Source organism: Monodelphis domestica, chromosome 1 (genome assembly GCF_027887165.1).
Source record: "Monodelphis domestica isolate mMonDom1 chromosome 1, mMonDom1.pri, whole genome shotgun sequence".
NCBI classification, from domain to species: domain Eukaryota; kingdom Metazoa; phylum Chordata; class Mammalia; order Didelphimorphia; family Didelphidae; genus Monodelphis; species Monodelphis domestica.
In genome coordinates this window covers 193,191,422-193,213,499 of record NC_077227.1, presented here as the reverse complement: position 1 = coordinate 193,213,499, position 22,078 = coordinate 193,191,422, and the positions used below count along the sequence as shown (strand labels likewise).

General features: G+C 36.8%; 1 protein-coding gene across 1 annotated transcript in view; it reads right to left on the bottom strand.

Moving 5' to 3' along the window:
- FMN1 (formin 1) overlaps window positions 1–22,078 on the bottom strand; it is a 588,141-nt gene that overhangs the window by 504,690 nt on the left and 61,373 nt on the right. The window contains exon 2 of the mRNA XM_056810223.1: window positions 17,873–19,903. Coding sequence (XP_056666201.1) covers window positions 17,873–19,772 — 1,900 coding nt within the window. The 5' untranslated portion in view covers window positions 19,773–19,903. The remainder of the gene's footprint in view (window positions 1–17,872; window positions 19,904–22,078) is intronic.

Below are 22,078 nucleotides of genomic sequence, written 5' to 3'. Positions count from 1 at the left end.
TAAGAAGTATCAGAAACTGGATTTAAACTCACTGAAGATGAATCAGGAAAATCTGGAGTCCTAAAGACCTAGATGCAAATTCAAACACAGACATGTACTAGCTAAGTGACTTTGTCACTTAAGCCCTATTTGCCTCAGTTCTCTCATCTGTGAAATGGGGATAATAATGGCACCTACCTCCCAGGGTGTTGTAAAGATCAAACAAGATAATAATTGTAAAGGGCTTAGCACAGTTCTTGGCATATAGTAAATGCTATATAAATGTTAGTAGTTGTTATTATAATTAATTATTACCATCGTGGGTTCTTTTGTGATTTTATCCATATCTTTTCCTTTTGAGTGATTCTTGTCCAAAAGCTCGCATAAATCTTATACATAACAGGGCAAAAGTGGAGAAAGATGAAGGATAGGGACAGATTCTCTGAGGTGGGTTTTTTGATGTCCCTTAAAATCATACCACTAACTTGACCCACATGTATGGGTATGGATGGTACAAGATTTCAACTTTGTTCTAATTTCAATTCTGCTTTGCACTTATTGTGTGACTTTTGGCAAGTTTTTAAACTGCTCTGAATATCAGTCTTTTCTATCTACAAAATTCATAAAATCATATTTACCCTCCCTAATTACTAAGAGGCTCAAATAGCACCTACAAAATACTTTGCTACCAAGAAGTACTATCTAAAAATAAGTTAGTAGGGCAGAAAGTATAGTGTACACTACAATGTGAAGAGAGTATATAAACAGCTTGCTTCCAAGTCAAGAAGACCTGGGTTCAAGTCCTTACCTAACACAACCTCTAAATGTACCATCAGTGCCCCCAACCACCCAACTCTCCCAGACTAATTAGAGCAGGTGATGGCATGAGTGATGGTATGATTCATAAATGGAATTCTTTGGTTGAAGCTCCCCCAAACAGGGAAATCACTGATCTGTTAAAAAAATCATTAGGGTCAATCCTGTGTTGCACAGACATGCTGGGTCATAAAGTATGTGTCTATGCAAATGCCTTTGGCCTTTGGTTTTGCAAAATACAACACTGTTAATCAGTGAGCAGCAAGAAAGAGAAAACGTCGAACTGTCTCTGTTTTTCATTTCAGGTTTATTCACTTGGCTACCCTTCACTGATTGGCTTTGACAGGAAAGTCATGTCTCACTTTGAGATCAAAACAGCAAGTGTTGCTAAAGCTGGATATGTTGCTGTTAAGTTATTCCAATTAAAATAGTGGCTTTTCTGCTCTCAGCAGTAGCCAAAGCTGCTCTTTGGAGAGTCTTTCAAAACTCTGCCACTTGACCTTCAGAATACAAGCTTAATCTAATGCCATTCCTTCTAGCTCCAGGAACACATTCAGATTTTCTAGAACTGTACACTAGTGAGAAATTTTAGGAGTTATTTAAATATAATGTAACCATCATTCAAAATAGGTCCCAGATTACAAAAGGCTCAAAAATAGAGCCAGTCCTTAGCAATTATAATGTAAGTAAGCATAAAGAACCACATTTCAGTCTTTTGAACTCAAAATAAATTAGAGTTGGACTAGACGATCTCTAAAGTAATTTCAAAACCTGAAACCTTTGAAGTCTCATTTTATGATTCTGTGATAATGATCCCCATTTTGTAAATAAGGAAATTGAGGCTAAAGACAGGCTAAGTGATGTGGCCCTAGTCATATAGCTAGCATCAGTGATTAGGAAAAGGGCTTCTGACTCCAAGTCCCATATTCTTTCTACTATCTTTCTACTTTGTGAAAGCTGCCTCTCAAGTGGCAATTTAACAGAACATTTTTACAATATTTAATCATAATCTGCTATAATCTAAATGAGTAATCTCTGGATCATAATGAGGCATCAGCATTGGTTTCCAGTCCATAGCTGGCATGAATTAGTAGCTGACATAAAGAAACATAAGACTCAAATAGCAATAATGGCCTCTGAAGTTCAATCAGTTAATAAACTTTTATTACATTTCTACTATGTCAGGCCTCAGCATCATGAAATTAACTAATCTAGTCCCCTCTGCTCTGTGGAGTTCTGGCTTTGATGGACCATCCCTAAAATGACATCATCCTCTTGATGTTTTAAGCTTGCTGTGACCCTATAGATAAGGTTTTTGGTTTCTAACTTTTAAATTTTAATTTAAAATTTTAATTCAATTAACAAACATTTATGATATGTCCAAACTATACTAGACAGTATGAGATTGGAGTAGAAAGCTGAGTCATGGTCCTGGTAATTAAGGGGTTTATAGTTTATTGATAAAATAAGGTTTACAGCCATAAACAATTCAAAAACAATGCAAAATATTAGGTATGCAAAGATCCTAAATAAATATACATATTTCATTACTTCAAAATTTATGAGTTCATTAGTATGGAAATGTAATCAAATGTCAACATGTCTCCTGTAAGCAAATATTTGCAGAGTTCCAAGTTTTTCTTTGCTACTATATACTATCTTCATGCTCGTTTTGTGATCTCTTGCTCGAACTCATCTAATTCTTCCTTCTGGTTAAAAGGTCTGTAATATATGTCCACCACAATATTTCTTCTATATCTCCCATAAGTGATCTTTACAGAAATGACCTCTATTGTATTTCCTGCCTTTGGTTCACGGATTTCTACTCTATGCATATTTTCTCGTTATGTAATTTTCTTGTAATATAACTCTATCATATTTATAAATCTTTTTCTTTTTTTTTTTCTTCTTGGTAGTATATGAGCTCTTTGAGAGCAGGAGCTGTCTTGCTTTCAGCATAGAACACTTAGGGTACCAGATTTAGAGTCATGGTAACTGAGGTCAAATCTTGGCTGTCACTTATTACATCTTTGACCTTGGGTAAGTCTCCTCTGGGCTTGAGTTTTCTCATCTATAAAATGAAGATGTAACTGTTATGCTCTGAAGTGCGTTCCAGCTCTAGAGCTAAGATCCTATGAGGGATGTACAGTGCCTAAAACATAGCAGGTACTTAAAATATTCTTTGAAAGATGAGTTCGGTGTGGTTTTTCCTTCAGGTGGCAGCTGCATCTTGGCATCTTGAAATCATACTCACCTATTATAATCACATATTTTGCCTGTGCATAAAGTCTACTCCACACAATGTCATGCACACGTGACTCTGGAGGAAAGAGTGTTATATCTTGTTACTATTTATGCTGACTTACAAAAATTAAAGCAACTTATAAACATCTACTGAATAAAAAGAAAGGAAAATTCATTCATTTTTATATGTTTCTCCTCTTAATGTCACTTCATATAAAATACTTTCTGATCTTTGCCACCATGTGATACCTTTCCCCTCAAAATGACCTTTTATTTCATCTGGATGCATTTTGTATATAATTACATATGCATATTGTTTCTCAAATGTTCCTTGAAAGCAGAAATATTTTCACTTTTTTTGGATCTTTAGGACATGGTAGACATTTAATTGATTGATAAATTGATTAAAATAGCAAATGTTCAGGTGTTCAGTAAGGAGGTAGTCCTTCCTGTCTAGTGGTAAGCTTTGCTGAACAAATTAAAGTGAAATTTCTCATTTTAGAATCCTACAATTTTCACAGAATCTTCTGGTTCAGTGAATTATCTGTTCCAGAAACTTAGTCATTCAGATCATGCGCACTAACTCATTTACAAACAACTGAAGAATATCAGAGTTATTCAAGCACATTTCTTCCAAACCAAAAGTTGGTGATGATAAAATTTTAAATGATAATTTATAAGAGGAATAGGATGCCTTTCCTGTTGACCTTTTTCAAATGTCAAATAGTCTAGGGACATTAATAAGTTATGAAAAGTTATCTTGCATTAAGAGCAAGAAATAAAGAAAACCAGAAGCCCTGTTATTGGGCAGTGATATAGTGAGGGTAGACTGTGTCCCTCCTCTACCTCGCTAGGGGCTTTCCACAGTTTTAAAATGGGACTCCATGAGCAAAAGGAATTCAATATTTAGAATTATTTTCAATAAGCTTTGCTGAAATACAGATAATTACATACCCCCCCCAATATTCACATTCAAGCCTAACTATCCTTACTATGAAAAATTTCTTTATCTTTTTGTCCAAATCAAGAGTTGTTAGCCTGACCAAGGAAAAGAGATGGAATTCACTGGTGTGAAATGACAATGACAATTTTAAATTTTTCTTCAAAAATTCAATATGTGGCATTTTGAAAACACTTTTCTCTATTGATTAAATTCAACAAAAATAATTATGTATCCATAATAGAGAGGGTACTCTCCCTACTGCTAAGCATTAAAAATATGAAATTATATAGTCGCTGCAAAGAGACTTTAAAATATATTAAATGTCTTTAATATAAATTCATTCTAAGTAGAAAGGAAAGGGCTGTAAAAAATTCTATGATTAAATATCATCAGAACATCATTATTTCTATATATGGTGGCAAGTTATCCTTAAGCTATTGTATAAACCCATTCAGTGAAGGGAAGTCAGTTCTCCCACTGTAGCCTATTATATTTCTGAATAATTCTAATTGCTGATAAGATTTTCCTACATAATAATAACTAATATTTATGTAAAAGTTTAAGGATTGAATATGATATTGCTTGTACTTGCTTGTTGAAGACCAATGACATAATGAATGAGTATTGTCTTGAGTTGTCCTGAACTGGATTTAAGTAAGGCTGTTACACAAAATCATAAGACTCTCTCTCTTCAAGAGTTATTGAAGTCCAGTGGCAAGAGTCATCATGACTGGCAAAAGCCTGGGATCCAGTGGATGATCTTGGCATTGTTGATGTCTGATCATAATTTAAGCTCTGCACAGCAACTGTTTCAGCCACTGTTGTGGCAGGTTGAACAAATTTTTCTCATCTACCTAATTCTGGTGGGGAAGTCTTCATATACATGGGGTAGAGATCCTGTCAGTTACTCTCAATCTGATTTAACTTATCTTTGTTTTACAGGGGTATGACCTCTGCTCTGCTAGCTTCTTGGAGTCCTTCTTAAACAACCACTCTCTGAAGTTAGGTACTTTTATTATCTCCATTTTACAGATGAAGACTTTGAGGCCAAGAGAGATTAAGTGACTTCCCCAAACATCTAATATCTGAAACAGGATCTGAATTCATCTTCTAATAACTCCTAATCCAGTTCTCTATGTATAACACAAATTGAATTATTTTAGTTGTTTTTGAGTTATTTTAGTTATGTATGCCTTTTTGTTATCACATTTTGGAGTTTTCTTAGCAAAGATTTTGTGAATGAGGAAACTGAGGCAAACAGGATTAAGTGACTTTAAGTCACTCAAGTTTCCTCATTCACAAAATTAGCTAGAGAAGGAAATGATAAACCACTTGAGTATTCCCATCCTTTTTTCCTGGTTTTGCCCTCTGATGTCAATAAGAAAATGTCTATCTTCTCTTTTTACTAACAAATTATAAAATACTTGAATATAGCAATTAGTACCAAATATTGTTCTTTCTACTTCCATAATATCCCTCTCATCTGTCTTCTTCCTTGTTATTGTCAAGAGCATCACCATGTTTCCATTTATCCAGGTTCACAACATTGGTTTCATCTTCAAATCTTCACTATCACTCACCCTGTATATCTTATCAGTTATAAAATCTTGTAGTTTTTATCTCTAAACCATATATATATGTGTGTGTGCATATATATATATATACATATATATATATATATATATCCCTCTAGAAAACTCCTTCTATTGTGATATTGGCCCATCAATTACTCTCTCTTGGGATCTAGTCATTCCTGACTCAGATTAGGAGAACCTGAGTTCAAATTCAACATCTAACTGTGGATTTGTACAAGTCATATAATCTCTCATGTATAAGACAAGGATAATAATTAAACTTACATCCTAGAATTGTTGTAAGGATAAAATGAGATATCTATAAAGAGCTTTGCAAGATATTTGTTAATCAGTATATATTTGCTAGCTATTATTATTATTTAAGCCCTTACCTTCCATCTTAGAATCAATACTGTGTATTGGTTTCAAGGCAGAAGAGTGGTAATGGGCAATGGGGCGCCATTCAGTTGCCTCTATTTTATTTAACCCACAAGAATCTTTATATTTTTGGGGGAATTGTAATCTTTGCCTCTAACAGTTCATTCTTACCTTAATAGTACTTTCAATGCATTCCTAACTTCTTCTGCTATCAAACACTATTACTGTTTACTAGACATCAAGAAGAGTTCCTGAACTCAGAAGTCTTCTGGGTCTATATTCACAACTCTTAATACCTGCCTGCTCTCTCTTAGATAATCAAGCAGGGCCAAGTTGGTGACCAATTTTATCTGGAAATATAATTAGGCAAGCTGGGGTCTAGACAGGGTCACCATGAAGACCTGGCTGGATAAGTGAAGATAGAAATGAGCATGATAATCCATCATGGTCTAATGGAAGGCATACTGGATTCATGACAATAATAGAAAGCAGATACAGGAGGTATATAATCCTGGCTATATTGATTACTCCTTGTGACACTGTGAGCAAGCCACTTAAACTCTCTACTCAAGACATCACTTTCCTAATTTACAAAATGAGGAAGTTGGTCTACATTATTTTTATCTTGAAGATCTCATAGCTTTAATGATAATAGCAAAACTAAGATTATAGGTTTTATGAGTACAATTGGAAGTGATAGTACAGACAGGTAAGATTGTGCCATATGTTAGTTTATGGACAGGATCAAGAAGTGCCTAGTTCCAAATTTACACATGAGCTAAAAGTAAATTCCACAAAATAAGCTATCTACTGCTATAAATGGAACTGACAGAATCTGAATGAAGATTAAAGCATATCATTCTTCACTTTATTTTCTCCATGAATTTTCTCTATTGTAAGCAATACTTCAACCACATTATGATGAACACAGAAATATGTATTGTATGACAACAGATATATCACTTGCCATCTTGGGGAGAGGGGAGGGGTAGGAGGGAGGAAGAGAACATGGATTGCAAAATGTCAGAAAATGATTGTTGAAAATTGTATCAACATGTAATCTGGAAAATAAATTAAGTAAATCCCAGATTTATCATTTGCTTCACGGAAAAAATTAAGATATGTTTCTAATGAAACTCTATATCGACAAGTAATGGAATGGCAGATTTCCAAAAGAATTGAACTTATGCATCACCCAGCAGGGAATGAAGATGTATATAGTAGAAATGGATCCAATGAAAAATTCTACAAAAGAGGACAAAAAATATTATCATAGAAATATGACTGAAAAAGGAAATTGTCATCATGAGTAATAAGTGATAGATAATGACCCTATTGGTATCCATACAACATTAAGAGATCTAAAGGAAGGTCCTCAGCACACTGTACAGACTCCCTTTGGAAGATTTATATTAAAAAATGGATGAGATTTACATACAACGTGTGGAAGAGAATTTACATATATGCAAGACAGAAAGCAAAGAACATCATCTGTCAATCAAATGTAACAAAATGGAATGTTACCTTGAAAAACTGGAACCAAGCCAGCAGCTGAATAAGGCTGAATCTTCTTCTTCTTTTTTTTTTTTGACCTAAGCTGAGAGAGACCCCCTCTCTGGCTTCTGACAGAGTGGTAGGGAAGAAGCTGGGGTTTCTGGTTTTGGGACTAAGTTTTAGCTGCTTGTGGCCTGAAGCTTTTGCTGACTCTCTGATATTTACCTGACTGGTTAAAAGAAGAAAGAAGAAAAATAATTGTCCTCCAAACTCTCTGACAGACTTTGTGTTACAGTTGTGACAGACTGCCATTTTCCCAATACCCTCCTTACTCCTTTTGTAGACTAGGGAAAACCCCATCCCTCTTACCTCATTTTCTACCCTTGTCCTGTCTTCCCCAATAAAGCTCCTTACTTGAGAAAGAGAAAGAGTATCTTCTCTAAACCTCATAGTTCACCTTGAGTTACTTAGAAGGTGACTGAATAAAAGGGGGGAAGGGAAGGAAGGCAGGAGAGAGAGGGTGGAAAATGGGTGGCATTTGAGGGAGAAGGGTAGGCAAAATGTTGATCCATAAGCCATCCAGTAGAGAATCAATAGAAACATCAGTATCCATTTATTACAAAAGGAAGGAATAGGTAGTTTGTGAGGTAAAAGAGAGGGAGTTGAGAGGGAGTCCCTGCATCTATAAAATCATAAATCCATTGAAAGACATATCAAAATATGTTACCGTAGTGCTTGGGTAGGACATTTGGGGAAATTATTAGAAGCAGGAAATATAGGATGATCTAAGAACTTTTAGAGAGACATTGATAGCATTTTCAGCCATAGCAAGAAAAAATCCATAATAATAGAAGTGAGGTTTGCATGTGACTTTAAAACTGTATGGCTGCATTTTTTTTCCATCAAGGGACAGTAATAATTTGGTTCTAGTTTTACCTTAGGATATTTCCAACTATGAACAATATATGATTCTTAGGTTGAACCTGCACCTGTCCCCCTCCCCATTAAATAGTTTTCCTCTGTAGAAAGAGAAAGAAAAAAGTAGTAAGGAATGCTGATCACATGAACTTTGAAGAAAATTTCTGGTTCAGTACAACATGCAAACCCATCAAACTAAGCTACTTAATTTGAAAAATTCACCCTTAATAGCCACCCTAAAGATTTACAAACATTCTTGTAAATACTAATGGACTTGGCATGAGAGGATCTAAGTTCAAAATCCTGCCTTTGGCATTTACTTCCTGAGAGATATAAAGCAAAGTCATTTAACCATACTCTACCTGAGTTTCCTTATCTATCAAATAAGGAGATAGCTGGATTAACTCTAACTACTTTCCAGTTCTAAATCCATGATTCTATCTTAAGAGGATAGAGTAAGGATATCTATTGTTTCTAGCTTTAGCAATAAGTCAAGAAAAAGAAATTAAGAAACTATGCAGAAACCAAAATAACAGCATAATCCTTATGTGCAAAAAATGAAATTGTTTACTTAGAGAACTAACCAAAAAAGTTTCATTAAAATGGGATACAAAGTAAATTCACAAAATTAATAGTTGTGTATACATTACTAAAAGTTGTAATAGAAGTTCCATTTAAAACAAATATATATATAATAGAATTTTATTTTATTTTTAATTAATTAAGTAATTTTAAGGCTTTTTCCATGGTTACATGATTCATGTTCTCTCCCTCCCCTCTCCCAGAGCTGACAAGCAATTCAACTAGGTTATACATGTGTTATTGCTCAAAACCTATTTCCATATTATTCATAATTGTAATAGAGTGATCTTTTGAAATCAAAACCACAAATCATATATCCATAGAACCAAGTAATAAATCTTTCAATGTCGATAGCATTCTTTCTCATAAATCCATTGGGATTGTCCTGGATCATTGCATTGTTATTAGTAGCAAAGTCTATTACATTTGATTGTGCCACAATATAAAGCAAAATATATTAAATATATAATGTTCAGTTAGAGAAAATTGGAGTTTTATAACAATTTAACTATGAAATTTCTTTTACAAAAATAAAAGGAGATCTAAATAAGTTTGATGTTCATGGTAAGGCTGATGATACTAGCCAAATTCATCTACCAGTTAAGAATCTGTCACTCAAATTATCAAAAGGTTTCTTTATAGAATCAGCAAAAGAATAATAAAATTTGTTTGGGGGAATAAAAGGTCAAGAAATTCTAGGAAAATAATAAGGAAAAAGGAAGGAACTGAGCTTATTTTCCCAAAGCTCAAACTATATTAAAAAGAATCAATTATGAAAAAATATGGTACTACATAAAAATAGAAAATTAAATTATAATGTCTCATCATGTTTCTCCTAGATGGGCATGATTTTTGTCTTTAATTTGTATTTTTTAGAATAAAAGAGCTAGTCAAAATCAAAAGAGGCAGATGGGGATATGAAAATGATTAAAATAATATTAATTTATCATCAATATTCAACAAGGTATTACTCAACCCCATGCATATAACCAAACAGCTAGGTGGTACCAGGCCTGGAGTAAAAAATACTCATCTTCTTGAGTTCAGATCTGGCCTCAGAAACTGTGTGACCTTGGACAAATCACTTAACACTGTTTGCCTCAGTTTCCCACTCTGTAATATGAGAAGGAAATGGTAAACCACTCCATATATCTGCCAAGAAAACCTCAAATGGGGTCATGGAGTCAGAAATGAATGAAACAACTGAACAATAACAAAATGTATAAAACCCAATGTATGTGACAAGCAGAGAGATGGTTTTATTGTGCAATTCTATTCAACTGACACTATAGGATTCAATTCTATAAAAATGATCATAGCATGATACTTCATTGATTCTTACATAAAGAAAAATGAAGATGGTCTGTATTGAGGGGAGTTTAAGGATAGAGAATGGATGTTTTACTTTATCATTATAAAGAACTTCCAAGTAAAAGCTAATTCTCTTGGAATATAAATTGACACTTTCCCTGAAACTTGCCTATAAGCCCCAGGACATTAAATAACTTGCCCGGGGTCAAACAGGGGAGGAATAAAAAATAGGGAGAAGGAAAACATACATTTGTTAATTGCTACCTTTGTGCCTGGTATTACACCAGGCAGTCTATATATATATATATTATCTCATTAAATCCTAACAAGCCTAAAAGGTAGGTGCTATTATTATCTCCATTTTATATAGTTGAGGAAATTAAAACAAGCACAGGTTAGTGACCTTCTCAGGTTCACACAGCTAGTAAGTATCTGAAACTAGATAAGAATTTGGGTCTCCCTGACACTAGGTCCACTGCTCTGTCCAGTGTAACAGAGAGCTGTCTCTCAATACAGTCATAGCCAGTATGTGTGCATAATATTTATATGTACATATATATATATATAAGATTTAGGACTTGATTCCATGGTTCTTGACTTCTGAGCCAATTATCTATGTTCTATACCATATTGCTATATTGCTTCTCTCTTCAAGTTTACTCTCTGGAGCAGGTATTACTAAATAAAGACCAATAGATAAGCCCACCTGATATTTTAGACTAGATGCATTTAAACATATATAAGCTAAATCCTATGAAGTGTTAGAAAAATAGGAAAAGATTTACTTATGGAAAAACCATATAAATTTGTGGTTAGTCTTCAGTGAAAAGGATAAAGTGAAAAGTGGAAAAAGGAAAAAGGAAAAGCCACAGAAAGAATAAAATTAGATAGGAGGAATAAAGACTGAAATACCCAGCTAAAATGGGAATAAGAAGAGAAAGGCTATAAACCATCACATCAATTCCATCTGACAAAAGTGATTCCATCATAGGATGTAACAGTGAAGAGATCATTTGTATTACAGTTGTTGAGGGACCTTAAAGATTCTTTAGTTCAACTACTACAATACATTTTATGGATGAGAAAACTGAGACCAAAAGGGAAAGTGACTTACTACCCATGGTTAAATAGATGGTAACTTTTTGCACAAGAATTCAAAAACTAAGTCCTCTAAATACAAATCGATGCTCATAGTGGTACTATGTATTAATGTAAAATTTTACTAAAGTCTTTGCTTTCTCATAGCTCACCATCTTTCAAGCCTTATCTAATTTCCTTCAAACCCTAAGGTGTTGATGTTTATATTTATGGTTACTATTTAATAAGGTGATGTTTTTATTTTCCCCAACATTTATAAGGCAAGAAGGTAATAAAGCCTATTTAATTTTATTCTAGCCATTATTTCTATATTTTATATGCTGATATCAGATAAATGGTAGCAGCCTAATTCATACATTTGCTTAAGGTACCTGCAGTAAAATAAGATAGGGTATATAAATCACTTTATAAACCATAACTTTCTAAATGAAAATAGTTCATATTTATGGGGCACTTTAAAGTCTGCAAAGTGCTTCATATATATTATCTCAATGATACTCACTATAAAACAATGGATTGATACTATTATTATCTCCCCATTTTAGAGATGAGGAAACTGAGGCTAAAATGTTAGGTGACTGGTTCCAGATCACAAAAATAGTAAGTACTTGAGGTATCATTTGAACGTGTATATCATATGGCCGCTTAGGGGCAAACATATACTCTTAAAAATGAGTAGAACATATATCTATTAAATCCTGATATTTATCAGGATTCACCTATAATAAAACTTTGGCTGACCAGAATCCTCTGAAAATGTGTCATTTTATATAGCCGAGTTTTCCAGATAGCTTAAGGTCAATCCTTTTAAAAGGCAAAGCATTTTTATTTGATCTTTATTGGGTAAAACCTTTCCAAATTTTATCTTAGAGTTAATAGATGACCAATATTTTTAAGGTCCCTATATTAAGATAAATGAGACAGTTGATTATTTTCTATCTCCAGCCTTATGCCCTCACACACACCATGGAGATATCCTTTAAGTCTGAGAGTCAGGGAAAGGTAGTGGAGGGATACTTGAAAGAATACAAGGTTTGGAACAGTCTGTGGCAGGTGAGATAAAGATTAGAGGATTCTTCCTGCTCTGGTGGCCCAATTGGGATTAGATAACAAGATTCTATAGTGGATCCTACCAATGATTGTGAAGGGGGAAAATAAAATAATAAAATTAAATTAAAAGGGACATTGGAGAATCAGAGAAAAAAGAATTAGGTCTATGAGGTAAAGTAGAAGCCAATTGGCTGTACAAACTTTAGTTGTCTGGAGGAAAACTTAAAGGGATAAGTGGTTTCACTTCAGTGAATGAAGGCAGTAGCTGAGCAGTGAGGAATATCTACCTGGATGATGTTGGGAGCTCCAGGAACACAATTTCACAGCAGGAATGGAACAACAAAGATGTTGCTATATCAAGTTGGCAGAGAAAATCAGAAGAGTTCTTGAACTAAGCAGGGGTGTCCTTGAACCTTGATGAATTCCTGGATGAAACAGACACTGGCACAAAGAAACAGACCTGAACCTAGCCCTTCACCAATACTGTGAATTATGTAGACTTCATGTCTAAAGGAAGGAATATCTCTCAAGAAATTCTGAGTGTTTATGACTTTCAGAGTGAGTCTCTATAGTAATACTATATATTTAGATGATCCTAGAGGATCTTAGAGGTAGAGGAGCTCAGTAAAGAGAGTTATCTTGACTAAGGTATTAATTCTTTTCCCTTGAGGAAAAGGGAGTAAATCAAATGTCCTAAATTTATTGTTGTTTTATCCAAAGAAATGAGATCCTTTTTCCTTTTCTCAAAGAGAATTAAACATTTGCCAAATTCTAATGTTCTCAAGTAAAACCGTGGTTTGGCACACAAACCAACGAAGGTTCAAGAATGAACCTTGTCTACATAAACCAAAGGGTTGATTTCTTATAGTTCAAGATCAAAATTTTCACTGACAAAAATATCTATACAAGTCCAGAGAAGAAAGAAATTACTATCAGGTAAATTAGGTAGGGAACAGCATCTCTCCCCTATAGCACCATTCTCAAGCCACCATTCCTTCAGTTCTTTTTGCCTTTTCCCAGGAGAATTATAGGAATTTCCCATAGAACATAGGTATGTTCACTTAGAGTTCAAGTAATGGAGAAAGGATTTGAACCTGAACCTTCTGACGCCAAATCTAGCCCACTTTGCACACTATAACTTGCTTCCTCTTCTAACAGTCACAAGACCTGAATACATGAATCAAACAAATATTTCACAATAAAATAACATATGCCCAAGGCATAATTTCAGTCTCTGTTAAAAGAAAAATGACACCAAAATTGTTTAGGTGGACCCCAGAGCACTAGACTTTCCCAGGCACAAGACTGAGCAAAGATTCACATGACTCTTCTGATTTTAAAAGAATCTATTCATAAAAAAGATAAATGAATGCTGATAAGTAGCACCCAGTACTAAGTCCCAAAAATATTACTACAGAGATGATCATAACTACTTCTTTCTACCAAAGCCTGTTTATATGATGGAGAAAGACCTACGTTATTTATGCACATATATTCTACCCATAGAGAGGGGCACTTTGATGCAGATATGGGCATTCTAGCTAATCCCACCAAATGTAACTATGATATAGATGATAGATAGATAGATAGATAGATAGATAGATAGATAGATAGATAGATAGATGCACATATATATGTATATACATATATATAGAGAGAGAGAGAGACAGAGAGAGACAGAAAGAGAGAGAGACAGAGACAGAGAGACAGAGACAGAGAGACAGAGACAGAGACAGGCAGACAGAGAGAGATCTATCTCAAATAGATCTTTCTATCTGATCTCCGGATGGACAGACAGAATTTTGTCCTGGGAATCCCCAAATATAAAAAAAAGAATAAGAATGTATAATGTATTGGGATGATTCCCTATGGAAAGCCGAAATAACCAGGATAAGAAGATAAGACTGAAGTAAAATCTACATTGGTTAAGGAAGTATTCACATCAATGAAATGATGGATCTACTGAAGTGTAATAAGCAATGGATAAATCACAAGTCTATACTCAGTTGACTTCACCATTTGGCTTTTAAAGCACTTGACAACCTGGCCTTACCAACTGGCAATCTACTTCTGCTCTCTTTTCCATGTGCTAATTGATCTTCTTGCGGTTTCTCATATGCCACTGTCTCCTGTTAGTGCTTTTGTGCTAGTTGTCTCTCAAACCTGGAATGAACTCCCTTCTTCCTTGCAACCTCTTAGAATTCCTCATTTTCCTCAGTCCTCAGCTTAACCAAAATCTTTTAAAGAAAGCTTCTTCTGATCTACCCCTCTCTCTAGCAGAAGTGGCCTTGCAGGCCCCTCCCATTACTTTTTATTTATTTTGGATATACATATATGTACATTTATGTATACATATGTATTATATATACTCTACATAAATAGTATATTTATATTAAGTATATATATATATATATGTTATCTCTCACCAGAGTATAAGTATCTCTCACAAATAAGTATTACTTGAAGTAAAGAACTGTTTCATTTTTGCCTTTGATTTCCCAGCACTTAGCACTATGCTTAGCATACAACAGGTACTTAATTGATTGATATTATTGCCTACAGAGAAGATATCTGTGGAAAGTTCTTAGAATGAAGAACTAGGAGTTTCCATATACTTGTGTCCAATTTTGCTACATATATATATATATATATATATATATATATATATATATATATATATATATATAACCAGGATTTACATTCACCAAATGGCAGGTCCAAAGGGAGAAAGGTCTCTATTAATATTTTACCTTTTATTGTTCTCAATATTGTCAAAACATTAGTTAATTCTAGCATTTCAAGAGCAGAAATATGTCTATGCATTTAACTGATCTAAGGGGTGTATTGACAGTATGCTAACTGGTTGAATGATTAGACTCACTCATACAGGAAAGGTGCAAGGCAGCTGATTTTCTGCTCCATTTCCCCCCATTGGGCCACCATCTTTGCTTAACTCAGAGAAATGAAGTCACACATGTAATATATAAGTGCTTCCAGGGAGTCAGCTCTATCTAAATGACCCATGGCTATGCTGGGCTATGTGGCTTTATATGAAGGTTGACAAGGGGAGATTGAGCTTTTTATGAATGTTATCATCTTGAATAGATCAGGAAAAACTAAATATTGGAGTTGAGCATTTGGAGTCAGGGTTTATACTCACAGTGATTCAACAATCACCCTAGTTATCCTCCCCCTTCCTCCTTGTAGGAAAGGGCCCTGGTTTAATCAATCTATATCAGCTAGTTATAACAGCTTTAGCTGTTGGCTATTTTACAAGGAGAGAAAGGATTTAATTCCTTTCTTGGGTTGGTATTGCTACTTACCTAAAGTACTAAAGATTCCTCTAGATGGGAAGAAATCTGATTATTTCTGGAAGCTTTAATCCTTTCCTTTTGCTGTTAATGAGGGCTTTTGATAATCTTTGTCACACAGCTTCAATAAAATACCTAGAAATTATTTCCACAGGAAATATATTTTCACTGACCGTAAATTCAACCTGGATAATACCTAACACCAGAGAAGGCTTCAGAGAATGGGCCAGTGCACTGTGGGGGAATAAGTGGATAATGTTCCTCTTCATATCTGTTAGAGATTTGTAGTGTGAACTATTTGAACTATAGCTTCCTCTGGGATTAAGTGGGAGAAGAAAAGAAGTGGAAGACAAGACAGCCATAGACAGTGAGAGTTGACCTTTTCTGGATTCATTGAGAAGAAGTCTATTAGGGAACCAAAAGGAAAAAATATACAAAGGAACAAAAAGGAACCTGCAAAGCCATTACCATGGGGCATTTCTTGAATAATTATAGTCTAGGTTTCTAAATTTGCAGGAAATTGGAAATTTTTCATACAGTATAAACCAGAAAACCAGCAAAAGCACATCACACTTGAGAATTCTTTTTAATTAGTAAATATTTGTATCATTAAGTGGCACAGCAGATAGAAAGTTAGGAAAATCTGAGTTCAAATCTGGCTTCAGACACATTCTGACTGTGTGATTCTCGATATGTCTGCTTCATTTTTCTCATCTATAAAATTAAGAGAAAGAATAGCACCTGCCTAATATAATATTTGTGAAATGATTTGCAAGCCTAAAAGCTCTAGCTATTAACATCACAAAAATTAGGATGATGTTCTCCTCCTTCTCCAATCTGTGAGAGACCATACAGCAAAGAGAGCAACGGAGAAGAATGAAACACTTTATTTAGACATAAGCATTGGCCCTGTGTCACAAAGGGAAGCCTAAAAGGGAAAACACTGAAGATACAGCCTAAGATAGGGATGGTGAATGTTTTACCCCATTAGCCTAATTAGGCATTAACAGATTAGACTGGTTGATGTGAGTAGCACCACAGAAGTGACACTTTTTAAACAAGGTCTTATTTGGTTCTCACAGTACTTACAGCTTTAGCAAAGAAGACTTGAAAGAACCTAAATATAATTGTCTCTTTGAATGGTGTCACCCACACTAATTATGGCCAAAATCCAACACATAATCCAGGTCAGTCATGTAAAATGCTATAGTGTGGAATCAGTAACCACAGTAACCCAAGTCAAAGATAAATAAAACTTGAGGGGGAACAAGTTGTACTTCCATTCCCATCAGAAGCAAGAGAATAAGAATGGAGAAAGCAACCTGAGTTTGACTGTTCTGACTAGGTTAGCATCATGTAGAAGGATCATAAATTAGCAGAGTACATGTGACTGGAGACTGAGAAACATTTCCAAAAAAATCAACTTGTCAGAGAGGTGGTATAACAGTGGACAGAAGTTAATTAGGAAGACTTGGGTTCAAATCCTACCTCTGCCATGCATTGAATGTGTTGCCCCAGGCAAATACTTTAACCTTTCAGGGTCTCCAGACAATTCTTTAAAGCTTTGTTGGGGAGAAAATTCCCACTGTGAGAGGAAGTATCTCACTGAGAGCTCCCTATACCAATGAAATCATAGGTCTACTTTAAAACAACAACATAAAGAACAAATATATACAGTCCACAAGGATGTAAGGTTTGGGGTTCCCCAAGCAAACACCAAAACTGTTCCATCTATGTGTGTGTATTTATATACACAATACATGCACATATAAATTATATATATATATGAAATACATATATATTTTTTCATATATATATATGTCAGTTTCATGCTGATTCTGGGGTGAATAAGTCAATTACCCATTGATCAAAAAGAAAACCTACAGGCTGCCCTCCCTCTCTGTCTAACTCTACTCCAAGTCTTCCTGAGCCCAGTGCTGGGGGCAGAACCAGAAAGCATAGAAAAAAGTGTTTGAAAAAACCAGCTCAACTCCCTCAGGCTGGCCAAACACCCCTCACCACTCTCCCTTGCCCACTGCTCCCTCCAGCCCATTCCCATGCCCCAGACAGCTATGTGGCTCCCTGAACAAGAGATCCTTTGATCTCCCCGCTCTGAGTGGGAATTCTCTGAGCAGCACAGGAGTGGATTTAGGACATCTTAAATCAGGACTAACCTGGAGGCAGCTGGTGCTGGGGCAAAGCAGCTGCCTTCCCTTGCTCTGGCCCCTTTTCCAAACGTTCCCCAGGCGGGCACCAAGGCAGGCCTGCTTGGAGGGAGGCCAGCCCGGCTTCTTCAGGCTCCGTGGCCCGGGTAGAAGGCTGCTGCCCAGGGGAGGTACCCAGTTTCCTTCCTGGACTGTCATGAAGGGCAGCTTCCCTGTCACCAAGCTGTGGAGGGAGCCGGAGTACCCGGTGATGCAGCTGGGGGCTGGGAAGCTTTGAAGATAAAAGACATGGAACAGGTGACATTTGTCTAGGCGTGCTGGATGGTGGGGATGAATTATTAAACAGAGTGGTGACAGATGCAGGTGATGGAGGGGAAGGTCTCTTCTCTTTTGCCCGAGGTAGGGGAGATCCAAAGTCTACTTTGTGGGACCCACTCAGAGGTGAGGCTTGGGGACTGCTGGGAGGCAGCCCAGCTTTCCTGTCGATCCTGACCTCCGAGAGGGGGCAGACAGTTCTCCTGGTGTCGGGGAAACCCAGTCTTTTCCACTCATTGACTTCGTCTAGAGTCTCACTCTGCATAACCTTCAGAAGGGCTTTATTCACTGCCCCCGCCAGGCCAGCAGAGTCATTGAGAAGAGGTGCTTGTTCTCTGGTCAGAGGCTGGGCCCTGTCCCCCCGGGGCCTCTTCCCCTGCCTCTTGGCTGGCTTTGCCCCGACCTCCTCTCCAGGGAGTGTGAGTAGATCTGCTTTGGGGAAATACTGGGACTGGATGGCAGAAGGAAGAGAAGTCCCCTCCCCTACGTCTTGGCCATGGAAAGAAGTATTCCTCTGCTCAGGATCAGGGAGGGTTTTAACAACTCTCTGCACCTGAGCGGACAGATCCTGGACTTTGGTCACCACTCTGGTGACAGGTCTCTTCCTTCGAGTCTTCTTGGTTGGTTTTTCCCCCCACCTCTCTGCTTCTGGGGCCTTTTCAGAGTTCTCCCACCTCCCCAATGAACCAGCTCGTTGACTGTCAGCCCTAGGAGATCTGCCCTGTGGCACCTGAACACCAGAAGCAACAGATTTTGGGGAATCTCCTCCCAGGGAGCTACAACTTGCAGGAAGTGTCTCTCCTCCCTGGGTAGCATTCTCATAGCCAGTCAGAGAGCCCCTAAGGTCTGGCTCTAACCTTAGTGACCTGGAGATTTCTGGAGAAAAGCTATCTTTCCTCTGTCGTGGAGAGGAAAAAGTCCTATTCAGGGGCAAGTTCCCCCTGTCTTCCAGATGCCGAAGACTGGACTTAGTCCAAGAATGAGAAGGGAAGCTGCCTGAAGAAACCCAGTCTCCCCTCCTTGATCCAGGAATTGATTCTTGTCCCCCTTGCTCTTTCCTTCTCAGTCTCTTCTGCAGAAGCTCCTCAAAGCTTTCCCTTCTCTTGCCAAACCTTTTGGGTTTTTTGTTCTTTAGAGTTGTCCTCTTGTCCAAAGAGTCTGCCAGTGGTTCCCCTTGCAAGCTTCCAGAACTCTGGAAATAGTCATCCTCAAATTCCAGACCCCCAGACAGCTCAGGAAGCTTCCCCTCCTGGTTCCCCATCTTAATCCCCAGGATGTGGTGTGAGCTCAGCAGATTGGCTAGCAGCCTCTCTTTCTCTGCAGTGAGCTTGTAGAGCTCAATGAGGATGTCTTTTGTAGTGGTTTGCTTGAAAAAAATGTCCCCTGGATTCTCATATGGCTGCTGCATGAGGCTGATGGTATCTGACCCCTCCCTGACTTGATAGCAGTTTTGAAACCCTTTATTGGATTTGTCTAGAGTTACAGTGCCCTTATATGAAAATCCTCTGACTTTCCCCTTCGGAAGATAGAAGCTGATGTAGCAGAGTTCAGTAATGGGTTTGTGCAATTGAAGGGTGGAGTGAGTGCCTTCCATTATGCTCACCTAATTATTCATGCATCAGAGTGATCTGTCTGTGGTTGAGATTCTCAGGCTCTAGTGGTGGACCATGTGATGGTGGGAATGCACAGAAGGCAGCTGACAGTCATCTCCCGTAAGAAGGGTGCCTGTAAGAAGGAATGAGGGGGAGAAAAGTAGCTTGTCCAAAAGAGTTTGTACAAATCAGACACAGAATTCAAATAAAACACATGATTATAGGATCTAGAGCTAAAAGGGACCTTGTGAAAAATCAAGTCCAACTTCTAATTTTACAGATGAATCAATTAACTTTCACCATTCAAACCATCAGCTTCATCAAAGGAGTAGGAGGCGATTGTAGGTGTCTTACCTTCTGGACCATCCATGACTAGCCCTATCTTTTCTCTAAGGTGGAAGTTTGGATAACGCCAAATATAGAACCTTTGTATTTAATAAAAGGGAAAAAAAGGGATGTGTTCCTGATAGGTGGGTGGCATAGTGGATAGAGTGCCATGCCTGGAGTTAGAAGAACTCATCTTTGAATTCAAATCTGGCCTCAGACACTTACTGGCTGTGTGATCCCAGGTAAATCACTTAACCCTATTTATCTCAGTTTCTTCATCTGTAAAATGGTCTGGAGAAGGAAATAGCAAACTACTTCAGTAGCTTTGCCAAGAAAAACCCAGATGAAGTCACAGAGAATCAGATATTACTGAGAACAACTGGATAAGAACAGAATAATGGATAGAGAATAGGGCTTGGAATCAGAATTCTAATTTCTTGGAATTTAAATTCTAATTCTGCTGCAGAATTTGTCAATTATATTACCCTGAAAATTCACTTAATCTATCTCAGCCTCATCTGTAAAATTTTTTGATCTCTAAAATAAGTATAATAACACCTACCTTATATTGTTTTTTGAGCATCAAAGGTGGCAACATGCACAAAGTCCTTTGTAAACCTCATGGAGCAGCTAAGTGGCAAAGAAGATGACGTGCTAGACATGAAGCCAGGAATATCTAAGTTCAGAAGTGACTCAGATAACTATTATCTATGGGAGCCCAGATAAATCACTGAACTTTTTTTTGGCTTTAATTTCCTCAAATATAAAATTAAGTTGGAATAATCATAATGGCGCCTACCTTATAGAGTTGTTAGAGGATCATATGAGATAATAAAAATGATAGTATACCACTAGAGCAGCTGATGACTTTAAACTTGGGCTGAGATATTATTTAGTAGTTGTATGACCTTGGACAAATCACTTAAATTTTATTTGCCTCAGTTTCCCCAACTATAAAATGAGGATAATAAATAATATATACCTTGAAGAGTTGTTGGAAGGATCAAATGGGATTTTAAGTTTACGGGGAAAAACATATTGGGATAGGGTTTGGGGGGAGATAAGCACTGTAAAGTATCACTGTGTTACAAGGCTGAATAACATCCTTTCCCCTTTAAACAGCAGCTTCTGTAGTTTGAAGGCTGTTTATTTCTTTATTCTGGGGCGGGGGGGAACTACCCTGACACTTTGTTAGGACATCAGCAACAATGAAATTGGCTATGACAATGGGTTACACAGAGCTTGAAAGGCTTCAAGTGAAGGGACAAGGTGGTATGTCTACACTAGCTACGTTTAGAGAAGCTCCTCATCAGATGATCAGTCACCAGGTGATGATATTTTTGTCACATAATTCCATGAAGACAATTTGCTAAAGTATCAAGGGATTGAGATTTTCATTGGTGGAGGAAACACACCTGCACAGGAATGCAAACCCCCCAAACTTTCAGAGATCTAAATCTTAAATGTTTCTAAACTGGTTGACTTCTAATCTGGTTGAGGACAACTGAAGTTCCATATATTTTTATTTGTTACAAGGCAGGCCTCTTACTCCATTTGCTCCCTGTTACATTCAGAATGAAATATAAAATCTGTCTGTCTGTCTTTTAAAGTCCTTCACAACCTGGTCCTTTCCTACCCTTCCATTCTTCTTACACCTTCTGACTCCCATACCCTTCCCACATTCTGTAGTCCAGTGACACTGACCTCTTTGCTAGGACACTCCAAAACCAGATGTCATTTTCATTGGCTGGTCACCATTTCTGGAACATTTCAGCCTCTGTGTCTCCATCTCCTAGTTTCAATCAGGTCTCAGCTAAAATTCCAAGCAGCAAGAAGTCTTTCCCACTACTCCTTAACCTTAATGCCTTCCTCTGAGATTTCCTCCATTTTATCTATATCTTTTTGCAAATAGTTGTTTGTAAGTTGTTTCTCCCATTATACTGTGAGCTCCTTGAGACCAGAGACTGGTTTTTGTTGTTGG